General features: G+C 60.4%; 1 protein-coding gene across 1 annotated transcript in view; it reads right to left on the bottom strand.

Annotated features, from left to right (window-relative positions):
- CCDC187 (coiled-coil domain containing 187) overlaps positions 1-14,273 on the bottom strand; it is a 52,661-nt gene that overhangs the window by 22,050 nt on the left and 16,338 nt on the right. Inside the window, exons 7-16 of the mRNA XM_055307896.1 lie at positions 13,339-13,868; positions 13,140-13,238; positions 10,772-10,867; positions 10,026-10,179; positions 7,031-7,143; positions 6,674-6,805; positions 4,963-6,104; positions 4,614-4,708; positions 2,040-2,629; positions 1,575-1,662 (exon numbers count right to left, since the gene is read on the bottom strand). Of these exons, the coding sequence (XP_055163871.1) occupies positions 1,575-1,662; positions 2,040-2,629; positions 4,614-4,708; positions 4,963-6,104; positions 6,674-6,805; positions 7,031-7,143; positions 10,026-10,179; positions 10,772-10,867; positions 13,140-13,238; positions 13,339-13,868 (3,039 nt within the window). The remainder of the gene's footprint in view (positions 1-1,574; positions 1,663-2,039; positions 2,630-4,613; positions 4,709-4,962; positions 6,105-6,673; positions 6,806-7,030; positions 7,144-10,025; positions 10,180-10,771; positions 10,868-13,139; positions 13,239-13,338; positions 13,869-14,273) is intronic.

Raw genomic sequence — 14,273 nt, 5'->3', positions numbered from 1 at the left:
GAATCCACACCAGCAGGACGGCAGCCACGCTCGGGTAGAGGATGAGCGAGGCCATGTGCAGAACCACTTTATGCACAGAATTGGGCAGTGGCCCGAGGGGCTTGCTCACCTCGGGCCTAGACATTCTAAGGCAGTGGTTCTCACCCTATCACCCACAAGACTGGCCCTAAGACCCAGCCTCGTGTACTGGGTTCAGGGGGGCCAGGGTGAGCTGGGGACTCTGCATGTCTAATGGGTCCTCAGGGAATAGTTTGAGAATGCTGGACTAAGGAATGGGCTCTGGTGCCCAGCCCTATGGGTCTGAGTGTTGGCTTGACCCTCCCATGAGCTGTGTGATCCCGGCAATGTCACTGTGCCTTTCTGAGCCTCAGTTTTCCTGTCTGTAAAGTGGGAATGAGAACATATCTCACAGGGCGCTGATAGCACTGCCCGAGGTGCAGAGAGGCCACGGGTGGCAACGGCAGGCACACAGCTGGGGTGTACCCTCCATCACCCTTCCTTCCAGAGATGCTGGGGTGGACAGGCCCTGGGAGGGCAGGAGCTGGCTGGGTCCCCAACCAGAACTGAACCCCACAGCCCCAGCAGGGAGCCCTGGATCTGGGAGGGCACCGGCCTGGAGCAGCAGAGGGCTGGCCACAAGCTGGACCAGAGGGCCTTGACCTTCATCCTTGGACTCAGGCAGAGGTGAGGCCGCCAGAGCAATGAGCGGCAGCTGCTATTCTAGGAGAGACAGGCCAGGCAGTTTCCCTGGACATGCCAAGGGGCCCTGATCCCTGACCGGCAAGGCTGCTGGGTCATCCAGGGCACGACTCCGCACAGCCTGGACAGGGCCAGGGGATGGGGAGGACGCAGCGCCCGGGGTGGGGGGTGCCGTGGGCAGCGGGGCGGGGCCCTGTTGGCCGTCCAACAGTGGAGTGCGCAGGTGTTGGGTGTCCTCCGGGAGCCCAAGCAATGGGTTGACCTCGGGATCCTCCCCTCCCTGACCTCTCCTCCCAGTGGACATAGGGGTGGTGGAGAACCAGAGGTCCAGCCTGATGCTGCCCCCTGCTGGCAGCTATGGGTCTGCTCCTCCATGCGGCCTATGCGGCCTGAGGAAAGGGCCTGTGTGAGGGGGGCCCCAAAGGCCTCAGGCTGTGCTGGGGGGAAACTCAGCCCATGGGACTGGGCAGGAGGACTCGTCAATCACACAGGAAAGTGTGGCCGACGGTGTCTGGCTGGGGCGGGGAGCCAACATAGAGGAGTGTGCGGAGCGGGTGCATCCCAGGGGCTGTCCCCCCATCAGCAGGGACCTTGGGTCAGGGGCCCACTGCAGCCCAGCCAGAGCAGAGTCTCAGAGCCACTGTGCAGCCTGGGGTCCCTCGCCCTGCCCTGGCCTGGCCTAGCCAGTGGCATCACCAGAGCCATCACCAGAGCCAGCAGGCCCTGATCCCGGTCTGGGGCCTTCTCATGGCCCGGTCAAAAGCGATGCCCCCCAGCAGCCTGGCTGCACCCAGACCCCAGAGCCCAGAGGCCTCCTGTGCATGGGCTGTGCGCCACTGGCATGGCTGGGGTGTATAGAAGGCATGCAAGCTCACCTCCCGATGAAGGAGCCGAGGGCCGGGAATGAAGCCGTGTTTCTTGCCAGCCTGTTATCCAGCTCCAAACACCCGTCCTCAATGAAACCTTTGGAGAGATGGACACCAGGGCTCATTCCCCAGGAGCTGGAAGGAGGGGAGGAGCTGCTTGCGGGTGCAGGGGTTACTGAGGGAGAGGCACCCCCAGTTCTCATGGCAGGAAGGGCCTGGAGAGCCATGTCCACTCTCTTGCCCCTCTTTAGAGGTGGCAGCCATGTAAGCCTCAGGGCTAGGCCTCACCCTCCTCCCACCAGGGCCATGGTCCTGACAAGGTCTGGCTGGGCTTGGCCAGGACTGTCACCTACATCCTCTCTAGTGGCCCAGACACCTGCTGTGGTATTGTCATCGTTATTTTCCTTTTAGGGGCAGGGGGAAGTGGGGTCCCCTTGGCCACTGGTGGGGCTGGTGGTCATGCCCAGGCCCTACCTCGGGGCCTGCTGTTGTAATGGCCCCTTGGGCTCACACTCTGCCGCCGCTCCCAGTCGGGACTCCATGGCAGCGTCTGGCCACCTGGGAAGCAGGTGGGTGAGACCAGTGGCCTGGCCCGCATGTCCGTCCAGTCCCAGGGGGCCTCTCTGCTCCCATTGGGCACCAGAGCTCCAAGGCAGACTGGGTCTGCAGGCGTGGGGTCAGCGGGCACCATGATGGGGTGTGAGGATGACAGGTCTGAGACTGGGTCCCCAACAGTGTCCGGTGCCTCTGACTTGTGCAGCTTGGCCGTCAGGATGTCAATCCGTTGCTTCAAGACATTGGCCATGGTCTCCAGTGCCTGTAGCCGGGCCTGCTTGTACCGGAAGTGCAGGGGCCCCGGCATGCCCAGGCGTTCGCTCTCCTCGGGGTCCAGGTAGATGCATACCCCAGGGCGCGGGTAGCGGGTGGTCAGGTCCTGGAGCTTCAGGGGGCCCAAGGAGGAACGGGCCGACATCAGTACGGGGGTGCCCTCCCAGCCGTCCTGGGGGCCGCCTGTCTCTAGGGTCTCAGTGCGATTCAAGGCTCTGTTCAAACACAGGCAGAAGCTGCAGGGAGACAGGGCGGAGATGGTCAGGTCCAGTGCATGTGTCCTCTGTGGCATGTTTGAAACACACGTGTGCAGGGGTGAGCCCAGTGCAGCCTCTGGGACGGAGTGTGTCCATTCTCAGGGACTGTCTCTGAACAGAGAGATGGCTATAGGGCCTCGTACAACAACAGGCCTGAGAAAGACTGAGTTCTAGGGGTAGAGTACCCAGGAGCTTAGGCGGCAAAGGAAAAGACAGATTGATCAAAGTATTTCAAAATGCACAACTGGTGTGCATCGAAGGCCCAGTCAACCGAGGGAGAAGGCAGCCTCTGGGAGGGGGAGTGTTGTCACAAACCACATATCTCATAGGGGTCAATGTCCAGACGGGTGAGGAGCCCAAAATTCAACGACAAAAACATCACTTTCCATAAAAAAGGAAATCCCAGCACCTGCCATGACACGGATGGATGTGGCGGACATGGGGCTGAGGGAGGTGAGCTGGGCGCAGGGGGATAGATTGTGTATGAGCGGAAGCTCCCAGGAGGCCCCGGAGGAGTCGGACCCACAGACACAGCGGGGGGGGGGGGCGGTGAGGTGTGTGTGTGTCATGGGGTCAGAGTCCAGTCTGGGAAGACGACCACATCCTGGGGATGGATGGAGGGGACGGCCACACGACGGTGTGAGTGAAGTGACAGCCCTGAGATGGTAAATTCTATGTTATGTGTATTTCTTTACAGTTCCTTTAAAATGTGGAGGGAAAGGGGAAATATGGAAGCAAGAGGGAGGATCTACAGCCTGCCCTGTCTGGGGAGGAAGCCAGGGGCATCAGTGCAGGGCAGCCAGGAGCACCCCCACTGGCCCCTCTGCGGAGGGAGGGCGCTGGCTGCCATCTCAGCCCGAGCGTGGGGATTCCGGGACATGTGAGGGGCTCCAGCCTGCACATCCGCCCCCCGGCCCATCCCCTCCCTGGGGTGTTACCAGGGAGTTTAAAAAGTTAAAGAGTAGGGCAGCCCAGGTGGCTCAGCGGTTTAGCGCCACCTTCAGCCCAGGGCGTGATCCTGGAGACCCGGGATCAAGTCGCATGTCCGGCTCCCTGCATGGAGCCTGCTTCTCCCTCTGCTTGTGTCTCTGTCTCTCTCTCATCCTATTTCCCCTTTAGGGGCAGGGGGAAGTGGGTCCCCCTCTCTGTGTCTCTCACGAATAAATTAAAAAAAATCTTAAAAAAAAAAAGTTGAACAGCAGGTGGCCTCCCAGGTGCTCTGTGGACCTGGTGTCTCCAGGAGCACCCCAGGCAGAGTGGGGGCCGTCCCCTGACCCCACCCATCAAGATGATGCCCTGGCTTGATTAAAATACGTGGCATTGAACACAAACCAGAAACAAAGGAGAGATAAAACCAGGAGTGTTGGAGAGCTGGCAGAACAGAGAAACCGGGATCCTCCTCCGCTGCCGGTGGGGACTCAGCCAGTGAGGAAAACCACCTGCCAGTTCCTCGAAAAGGGAAACCGGACCAAGGTGCCGGTGGTTCCACCCCTGGGCACGTAACAGGAGACACGGAACAGGTGTTCCAATGGTTTGTTCACCACCGCCCAAACGTCCTTCCCCCGACCAGTGCGTGAACTACCCATGGGGTGTCCTACAGTGGGGTATTATGTGGCCACAGAGAAGGAAGGACGTCCTGGCATGCGTGACCTCAGGGATGAACCCAGAAAACATGCTCCAAGAGGGAAACCAGACCCCGCAGACTCCATCTGCACAGATGCCTCTGTAAAGGCCAAAAGCAGACGCGCTGCTGGAGGCTGCAGGGAGGTTCAGGGAGAGCTGCCAACAGGTTCGGGGTCTGCTTTTAGGGTGCGGAAATGTTCCATGACCAGAGAGGCGGTGGCCACAAACCCCTGTGGAAATGCACCCCCCATGGGACGTGGGAACCGGCACCCGTGATCACCAGCTCGGGGGGGTGGGGAGGCCGCCTGGCCAGAGGAGCCCCTGCCCCCTGCCTACCTACCTGCCTGGAGCCTCCTGGTCCCCCAGCACCATGCCCGATGTCACCTTGCTCCACTCCAGGACAGGGGACCCCAGGCTCCCGGGGGCTTCTAGGCCCTAGAGCAGAGGAGGACACAGTCAGAACCCTGCCCGGCCACAGGACCCTGGCCCCCATGTCTCAGCTGCACAACTAGCCCTGACCTCTGGATGGTCTCAGGCTGGATCCCTGGCAGTCCCCTCTGTAGGGCTGGGGCTGAGGCAACGGGGTCCCTCTGCAACCCCACCAGACCCAGGGAGGCAGGCACTGGGGGGTGCTGGGGCACGGTGGCAGAGCTGGCTGGCTCCTCGGCCTCACCACACCCATTGCCTACCCTGGACTGTGCACAATGTGGGAAGAAGGTCACAATGCCGGGGGTTGTCTGGGAGACCACAGGGACGGCCTTGCTGAGGACGGCCTCCCTCTGTTTCCTGTAGACGTCCTGCAGCCTCTGGTTCCTCAGCTCAAGGGCCCGCACAGCCGAGGCTTTCTCCTTCATGGCCTGCTGCCGCCGGGCCAGCGACTTTTGGTGCATGAACTCCCGCAGCACCTCAGAGCTGTAGGGGTGGCCCAGGACCCCCTGGGGCTTCTGGCAGGGTGGCGGCACCCGTACCTCTTTCTCCTTCCTCGGCCAGCCCCGCTTGACTCCCGAGGGAGGCAGGAGGGGTCGTCTGCCCTTGCCTGAGGTGCCAGTGCTCTGCATGAAGGAGGCACTCCAGGCCCGCTGGGCAAGAGGGCTCAGTGGTCTCCGGGCGGGGGTATCCCAGTCTTCATAAGCAGTCCAAGTCCCCTGGGGCCTGGAGGTCTGCCCAGCGGAGGCACTCCAGGGCCGCTGACGGAAGGAGGTCAGCCTTTCAGGGGGGCTCCCAGACCTCAGGAAGGAGGGGTTCCATCCTTGGGCCTCCCCGGTCCTCTGGAGCCTGGAGGCCTGCCCGGCAGAGGCACTCCAGGGACGCCGGGGGAAGGAGGTCAGCCTTTCAGGGGGGCTCCCAGGCGTGAAACCTCTCTGAAAGGAGAGGTTCCATCCTTGGGCAGTTCCAGTCTTCTGGGGATAGGACTCCCACCCAGCCAGGGTGTTCCGGTGATGCCCACTGGGGAAGCAGCCAGCCCTCTCTAAGGAGGAGTGCTTCCCCTCCATCCCAGCTTGAGGACTCTTGGAAAAGGGGCCCCGCACATCCGAGATGCTCCAGGGACCCTGCTGTTTCCTCCCTGCCAGGTTCTGCAGCCACAGCTTTGACCTCCCCAGCTCTGGCCCTGCCCTGGGGTGGCGGCTCTGGGCCAGCTCCAGCCCAGTCTGGATTTGCTGGCGGAGGTCTCTAAGGACAGCCAGGGCATTTTGGATGGTCACAGGCTGATCATAAGAAGCCAGGCTGGGTGCGTTGGCAGACACCTGCAGGTCACCGCGGAGAAAGGCTGGACTAGGCATCCGGGGGCGGACAGGGGAGCTCTTGGCAGCCCCCACTTTCCTGTTGTCCCCTGCAAAGACAGGCAGTCACGAGGGTCAGGAGCTGCAGGGCCCCAGAAGGAAAAGAGCCAGCTCTCTGCCTGCCCACAGAGGCACCCTTGGCCCAGTGCTGAGGGAGATCCCCCCTTGGCCCTTACATGCATCATGGATTTGCAGGAGGTCAGGTGCCACATATGGGTGACTCGAGGCTGTGCCTAGGCCCCTGGCACAGAGCCACACACTTTGGACATGGTGAAAACAGCAAGAATGGGGTTGACATGCGTCTGCTAGAGGGGCCCCTGCCGTTCCCATCCTGCACTCCCTGTGTTGGCAAAGCCTAGAGGGCCGTGCCCTGCCTCCCAGGAGCCTAAAACTCCTTGAAAACTCCTAAACTCCTCATCTCTCAGGAAAGAAATCCTTCTCTTAGGCTTTTAAATATAATGATTTCTGTAAGTCCCATCTGACAGCAGATGTAGAAGGCGTTCAACAGGCCCCTGGGGAGAGGCCGCTCCTGTACCCAACGCCACCTCCTTCTCTCTCGCCACCCACCGCCAGATGCCCCAGCAGAGCAGGGAAAAGCCCAGGCAGAGGCACCAGCTACCTAGTTCTGCAGTGGGGGCCTGGTCTCTTGAGGGCTTGCTCTGGAGCCTGGGGAGGGCAAGAGGAGGCCCAAGCAGAGCCCTCACCAGAGCTGGTCCTTTCCTCCAGGTGTGAATACCAACCAACTCAGAATCTTAAACAAAGAAAATGCACACACACAGCTGAGCGGCTGGGCCTTCCGGGTGAGGAGGCTGTGGGTGCCAGGCAGCCCCCAAGCCTGGTGCACATGCTCTAGAGGAGCTGGGGTGAGCCTTCGCTACCTGCCAGCAAGAGACAGGGCTGAGTCCCAGGATGACTCCATGAGGTGACCTGACCTCTCAGACCCTTGGAAGCTGGGGTAATAAAGCTTGGGCCTTGCCTTGGGGCGAAAGGGAGGCCAACTCCACAGCTAACTGCCGCACCCAGCCGAGCCGGAGGAAAGTATTTGGTCTTGTACGCTGGTGAGGCTCCATGGCAAAGGGGATGCGGCACCTACGGGGGTGTGCGGGCCGGCACGACCAGGGATCCCAGAGAGCACAACGCAAACCTGCTGCCTCCCAACCAGGAGTGAGATTTTGTTCACAGATGTTGTCACATAGGAAACATCATTATCATTATCAAAGCTCTACTTCATAAATCCCAGGTTACGCTCGCCCAATGCCGACATCAGCCCTGCCATTATTACAACCTGGGGCGCTGGCAAAGGTCCGAGGCAGTCGCCAGCCTCTAGCTCACACGCACACACACGAATACACGGACATGCACATACACATACACACACACAGACATACACACATGCACACTCACATGCACACAGACATGCACATATACACAGACACGTGCTCACATGCACATGCACGCACACAGACATGCACACAGACACACAGACACGTGCACACACAGACACACACGCACATACATACATACAGACATCCACGCATACAGACACGTGCACACACACAGACATGCAAACAGACACATGCACACAGAAACACAGAAACACACATACATACATGCACACAGAGACACATGCACACACATATACACAGACACACGCATAGACATGCACACACACAGACGTGCACACACAGACATGTACACACACATGAATACACATGCATACATACAGACACACAAGTCCACACACATATGCATATACACACATACACATAGACACAGATACACAGACACACATACATACAGTCACATGCATGCACATGCATCTGCACACACACACACACCCATCTGTACACGCACGTGGCATCTCTCCTCGGGGCCAGCCCTGGGCAGGAAACCAGATCTCCTGGGCCAAGACCTGTCCTGCGTCTCATAAAGGAGGCGTTCTTGCTAGCAAGGGTACAGCAGAGACCCTGCAGAGCTGATCCCCGGGGGTCAGGCAGCCAATAGGGTCAGGGTCCTCTCTAGCACACAGGAGGAGACCCGTCCCCGGCCCCAGACCTGGAGATAATCACAGGCCTGGAGCTGTGGCCCCAGGAAAGGGAAGGGGCCACACAAAGCCACACACTTCGTAGCCCACTCCTGTAGGAAGGACCTCAGTCAGTCCCCAAGCTGAGGCCTCTGTGGGACACGACCAAAGCTACACCACCCTGCAATCTTGCCCTCGGTACAGCCACACCCCTCCAGGACCTGTCCCCAAGACCACCCCTCCACAAGCTGCACCTCTCTGGGGGGGCCCTTGAGGCCACGTCCTCCCACGCCAGGCCCTGGGACACCTGAGGTCAAGAGCATGGTCCCAGGAGTTGTAGACCCAGTCTGGCTCTGCCTGTTTCGAGAGACAGGCTTCGGGGCCAGTGACTCTACGGAGAGTCCCCATCTGTGAGCACTGCCCCACAGGACCACCAGCATGATAAGTGGTCACTCTTGCTGCAGGAGTTGGGCTGGGAGGGGTCAGGCTGCTGCTGGCTCCAGGCAGAGTCACAGGCCAGGGCTGAGGCTGGCACTGCCCAGGGGCCATATCTGGAACTTGAATGGCATGGGGGTGAGGGACTGGGGGCTGGGCTCCTCCGCTGCTGAACTGCACAAAACTGGCAGCGCCACTTCCTCCCAGGGGCACCACGCAGGGACCCCCCACCCTGGGCAAGGGGGCTCCCCGCTGGCCTGGCCCCTCCCCATTGGCCCTTCCATCACTAGCCACTCATTCCCTGTTAGCTTGCCAGAGGGGTCTCGGTCAATAAATGGGTCCTGATGGGCACATTTTTCCTTCCGCTGAACAGTTTAATGGCAATTAATTTTTTTACGAGAGGATTTTTAATCTGTGGAAATGGATGAAGTCCCCAAGTGCCCTGTCAGAGTTCCAGGGCCAACCTAATCTATAATAAAAAATGCAAAGTGAGGTGGTATAATCTGAAATTAAATATTGGGCTTCATTTTCCTTCGGCCCGGATGGATGAATATTTTATAACTATTGCGATTTAATTTTTTGTTAACTACGGCAGATTCCTAATTCATCCAATTCCCAAGTCCTGTGGCTCTGACCTCTGACCCCAAGCTCATCTCTCCTTAGCCCAGCTGTGCCTTGGTCACTGACAGAAACTAATGGTCAAGTCCGTCAGGGTGACACAGTGCTTACGATGATGGATGCAGCCCATGGCACGCCCTCTGACCCAGTGTCAGGCAGAAAGCAGGTCATTTGTCAAGAGGGCCGTTAAAATAAAGCAAACCAAAAAGCCGAAGGGTGGGAGGAGACAATGATGCAGAAAACTGTTATACCCAGGAGGGCTTTTCCGTGGGCTTCTGGAACGTTCTCCATGGCTCCCAGCACCCCTCACTGTCAGGCTCAGGCGGAGGTTTTCCCACCTCTCCTGTGGCCTCTTACCTTACTGAACAGAGGTGTCGGCCTGGCAGCCCATGGCTGCCCACCTCCCTTGAGGGTCCCTAAAGCCAGCGTGCAGAAGGAAGATGTTCATTCATCCCACTGGAGCCAGTGCTGCCCCCAGCTGAGGTGGCAGGTCTGATGGTGCAGAGCAGAAAGAGGGGCGCTGGGCGTGGGCAGGGCACATATCCCTGGGCCCCCTCGGCCTGGAGCTGGCCTCTGTGGGCCTCAGTGTCCCCATTTACACAATGGGAGTAAGCCCAGCTGCGCTGGGGGTCAGCTATGTGGAACACTGAGTCCAGGGGGTGTGGGGCACACACAGAGCCAGCACCAAGTGCAGCCACTCTGCACCGACCACCCAGAACAGTCAAGCCCCAGAGGGATACTGCCTCCCTCCCGGCCACACCAAACTGGGGCCCTCCTGGGGGCTGCTGAATCCTGTGCGAGGGCAGGGCTGCAAAGCTATCCAGACTGGATGGCTGAGGATCTGCGGAGGAAGCCGATGCCCCGACGCCCTGCCCAGGCCCCACAGGAGAGACACCTGAAGTAGAAATTCATCTGTGGCCTCAGGCCCACCACCATCTCCATGTATTCGTCTGACTCTCCCAGTACATGGTCGGCCCACAGGCACTGCTGCGTGAGGGCTCCAAGTCCCCGGAGGGCTGGGAGACAGTGGACACGTTGCAAGGTCTCTCCTGCCACGGGGGGGCTCAGGTGGAAGCTGGTGTCCCACACTCACTGCCTGGAGTCTAATCCCAAAGCAGGCAGGGAAGGAAGCTTCTCCCTCTACCAGATCCCACCCACCCTGTGGAGCGTGGAGCAGACGTGTCCACCAGCCACCTCACAGCCGCCCACCATCACCCACACCTGTTCAAACATGCGTGCAGACTATAAATGTGTGTGGAAGCATGGCGAGTGGCCCTGTGCACTCAGAGACTCAGTCTAGGGGTGTGGGGAAGACAGCCCACAACACAGGGCTCTGTGGACGTTCACTTCATCACAGGGGGCGTCCCCTGCACAAGCGGGGACACCCCACCGCACCCCGGGGACAACCAGGGTCTATGGTCACTCGAGATGCGGGCACCAACGCCGCTCCTCCTCCGTGCATGGCCGAGTCCCCACTCAGACCCAGCCCCTGCCAACCCCAGAGCCCTGTGCCCACAGCACACAGGCCTCTGCTGGCAGCCAGCTGTCCCCAGCACCGAAAGCCATGTGCCCACCTGGTGAGCTGGGGTCACAGACTCTCACTCCCAGGCCATGTTGTGACCCCAAGTAGGCAGACCTTACCTTTGTCTTTGGCAGCTCTTCTGGGGGTGGGTGCTATGAGGGCCTTCTCCCTTTTGCAAGGACTACTTTTCATCCTTTTGGCTTTCTCCCGTGGAACTTCAGGGAGAGGAGAGAAAGAGGGACGGTGAGCAGGGACGTATGCAAGGATGGCCATGCTCATATTCCCGGGCTCCCATGGGGCACCACGCCGGTCCCGCCGGCTCCCTGGGCCTGGGCAAGAGTTGGCTGCTGCGTGCAGGACCAGAGGGGTGCACCTGACTGCCTGCCCCCCCTTGGTGGTCTGCCTGCAGCCACCCTTGGGGAGCCCTCTGCCCCAGCAGGCCTGGGATGCCACACCCTCCACCTGGGTCTCCCCCGCCCACGTCAGGCTGGCCTGCAGCCCTCGTGTTTGTTGAGTTAATCAAGGCCTGAAGGGGCTGTCACGGACAGGTGGCTGGACAGGGGCTCCATGGGGTTGCTGGTTGAGAGCTAGGGCCATGGGGGCTTTGCGTGGTAGGGTCTACCCTGGCTGGACAGGTGGGGACATGGAGATAAGCGGTGGAGATTGTCCAAGTCCCATTGTAAGCACAGTGGCCGCTAGGAGTGGACCAGCTTCTTCAGGGCCAGTGTGGCCACCTCTCCCTATGCCGTTTGGCTTCAGTGTGTCGTCCACGGCTGGGGTTGGGTTTCGTCCTCCGGGGAGCGCCAAGGAGCCAGTCAGTCAGTGACATGTGCACAGGGCAGGGGCGCTTGGGAAAAAGCTGGCCCCAAAGGACTGTGCAGGTTCTGTCCTTAACACCCAGAACCTGCTGGCAGGAAGCACGTCTGGCACCCAAGCCCACAGAAATGCTAGTTCTGTAAGATCTACTCACACGAGGCCCTAGAGGAGTCAGACCCACAGACCTAGGGGGCAGGGGAGGGGACAGGTCCCTATGTCACAGGGGCTCGGTGTGGAAAGATGACTATGCTCTGGGGATGGACAGGGGGATGGCTGCACAACAAGGTGGATGCCCTTGATGGCTCTGGACTGTGCACTTACAAGAGGTTAAGATGGTAAATCTTATGTGTATCTTGCCATAATTAAAAAAAAAAAAAAGACCTGGCCCTGCCCCACGCCTGCTTCCAGAGAGACATGACAAGAGCTGGTGACTGATGACAGCAGATGCTGAGTCCCTGAGGGACCAATGGCCAAGTTCTGACCTTGGTGAGAAGCCAGAGGGGCCTCTGTGGGGTGGGGGTGGTTGGGGAGCTGGGGCCGTTGGGGTCCCCGCGGATGGAGGGGGAGAAAGGGTGATCGCTGTGAGCCTGAGCCAGCCTGGGTACCAGGCCGTGGGGAGCTACTGTAGCTATGGGCAGGCCACAGTGGACCTGTCCCCCTGGCTTTGACCTACAGGCCCCTTGGCCCTGGCCTCACATATCCAGCTGGGATGGGCTAGTGCCCAGGGGGTCCCAAATCATATATTGGCTAACCTCCACCCCACCCTGGCCACCCTGGTGCCCCTGCACCCATCCCAGGCCTCTGTGCTAAGGAGCCCAGGAGCCTTGGGCATCCCAGGGCAGCTGGACTTCTGCCCCTGAACCCGTCTCCCTGCCCCACTCTGGGGCCTCCAAAACCTTGCTGGAATGAGGCTGCCTGTCTGCAATAGAGGGATGTCCCTCTCCCTGCTCCCCACTCCCCATCCTGCACACAGCACCAGTGACCAAATCCCAAACCCGCTGGGGGGCCCTGCTCAAAACCCTCCAAGGTGGTTCCTGGTTCCCATGGCCAGCAGTGCAATCCAGACTCTTTAAATTAAATGCTCCTGGCCCCTGGCCTCCCAGAGGGGTCCTGTCTGTCCCTCCATCCTCACCCCTGCTATCTGTCAAATGGGAGTGAGCCAAAACCTTCTCTTGGCCCCTGGAGCCTTCCCACTTGCAAGAAGTCTGCATACCTAGTACGGACCCCCCAGCATCTCTCAGGCAAGGTTGGGCCATCTTTGGGACAGGCTGGCAGTGCCTCCTGTCTGCACGATGGACCCTGAAGCCCGGGGAGGGCTTAGCCATCCTCTGTGGCTGATAGGTGACCATGCAGGCTAGATGTCACCTAGTCTGTGCAGGAGACCCCTGCACTTTGAGCCCTGGCCTGCCTCGCAGCACCTGCCTGCATTCCTTCCCTGGGTGGATGCAGAGCTTTGGAGACCGTGTTCCAGAGGGTGGCAGGCTGGGTCCCCATCTATGCTTGGCCCCTCTGTGGCGGGGGCCCCTTTAGTGTCCTCATCTGGGCGGGATAATAATAGAGCCAGTCCCCCAGGGAGGGAGAGAGGTCGCAGGATCCAGGACTGTGCTGCCCTGACGACCTCCCGCATGTCCAGGCGGGGCTGCCAGGATGGCCAGCCGGGCTGCCCCTCACCTGAGGCCTGGCGCTGGGGAATCCCCGAGGGCTCTCGCCCCCGGCCAGGGATTGCCTTGTCTTCTACTCCACACAGAGCCACACTCAGGGTGCCTAAGCCTGCAGAGGAGAGACAGGGGGGCATCGTGAGGACGGGTCTCATGGAGAATATTCAGGACAAAGTCCCCATTCGGCAGCTACTCAACAGTCTTCAGAGCACCTTTGGCGGAGGACCTGAGCTTGAGGGTGTCCCATGGGGCCGCAGAGGGGGTCGTCAGCTTCCTGGCCTTCCTCTGGGGGTCTGCCTTGGGGGCTCCACAGAGGCGTGAGGTGCTGGACCGTGTGGAGGTGCCCAGGGAGGTGCAGCTGGCCTGCCACTGTGCCTGGGCCCGGATCCTGTCCCTCAGCTGCTCCAGCCTCGGGTTGCTCTCTCTGGCTGGCCGCCAGGGCCCCAGCACCTTGGGGGGCTTCTCCTTCCAGGGTCCAGGGGGAGATGTGCAGGACTCATGGCCCCCAGAGGAGCCAGACAGGCGGCCCGATGACACCGAGCTGTCCCCATCCTTGGCCTCATCGGCTTCGGACCACACTGGGTAGCTGCAGGCCTTCCCCTGGGGGCCTGGCTGCTCGATGTAGTCGGACCAGGCCACATGGGTAGCTCCCCGCAGGTCACCTGGCTGATGGGAGGGCCTGGGCCACCTCAGGGCAGCCATGGCCTCATCCTCAGACACAGGCGGACAGAGTCCAGATTCCCTGGGGAGAGAGAAGTGGACCAGCCAGTCTGGTGAGGAGTCTCGGCCGTGCTGAGCAGAGCATTTCAGGCTGGGCGCTGTGCCCCCTACCCGGCCCAGGAGCCCGCCCTGCTCCCTCACTTTCCTGTGTCAGAATGCCCACAACTGTATGCCCACAACAGAATGCCCACAACTGTATGTCCAGTCAGCTGGACAGTCCCTTGAGTTGCCGCCTGGAGACTTTGAGGCAGGCACCTGATCGGCCCAGTTTACAGATGGGGAAATGGGCTCTGGAGAAGGCAGGCAGCAGGAGCAGTCTGGCCCCCAAGTTCTCCACCCTCATGCTGGCCCGGCCGCCCACCTGGGGAAGGAGGCTGCCCCTCACAGTGCCCTCACCTGGCCTAGTGCATGGATATAGACACCTAAG

The sequence above is a fragment of the Nyctereutes procyonoides genome, unplaced genomic scaffold, assembly GCF_905146905.1.
Source record: "Nyctereutes procyonoides isolate TBG_1078 unplaced genomic scaffold, NYPRO_anot_genome, whole genome shotgun sequence".
NCBI classification, from domain to species: Eukaryota; Metazoa; Chordata; class Mammalia; order Carnivora; family Canidae; genus Nyctereutes; species Nyctereutes procyonoides.
This window is presented reverse-complemented; position numbering and strand designations above follow the sequence as displayed.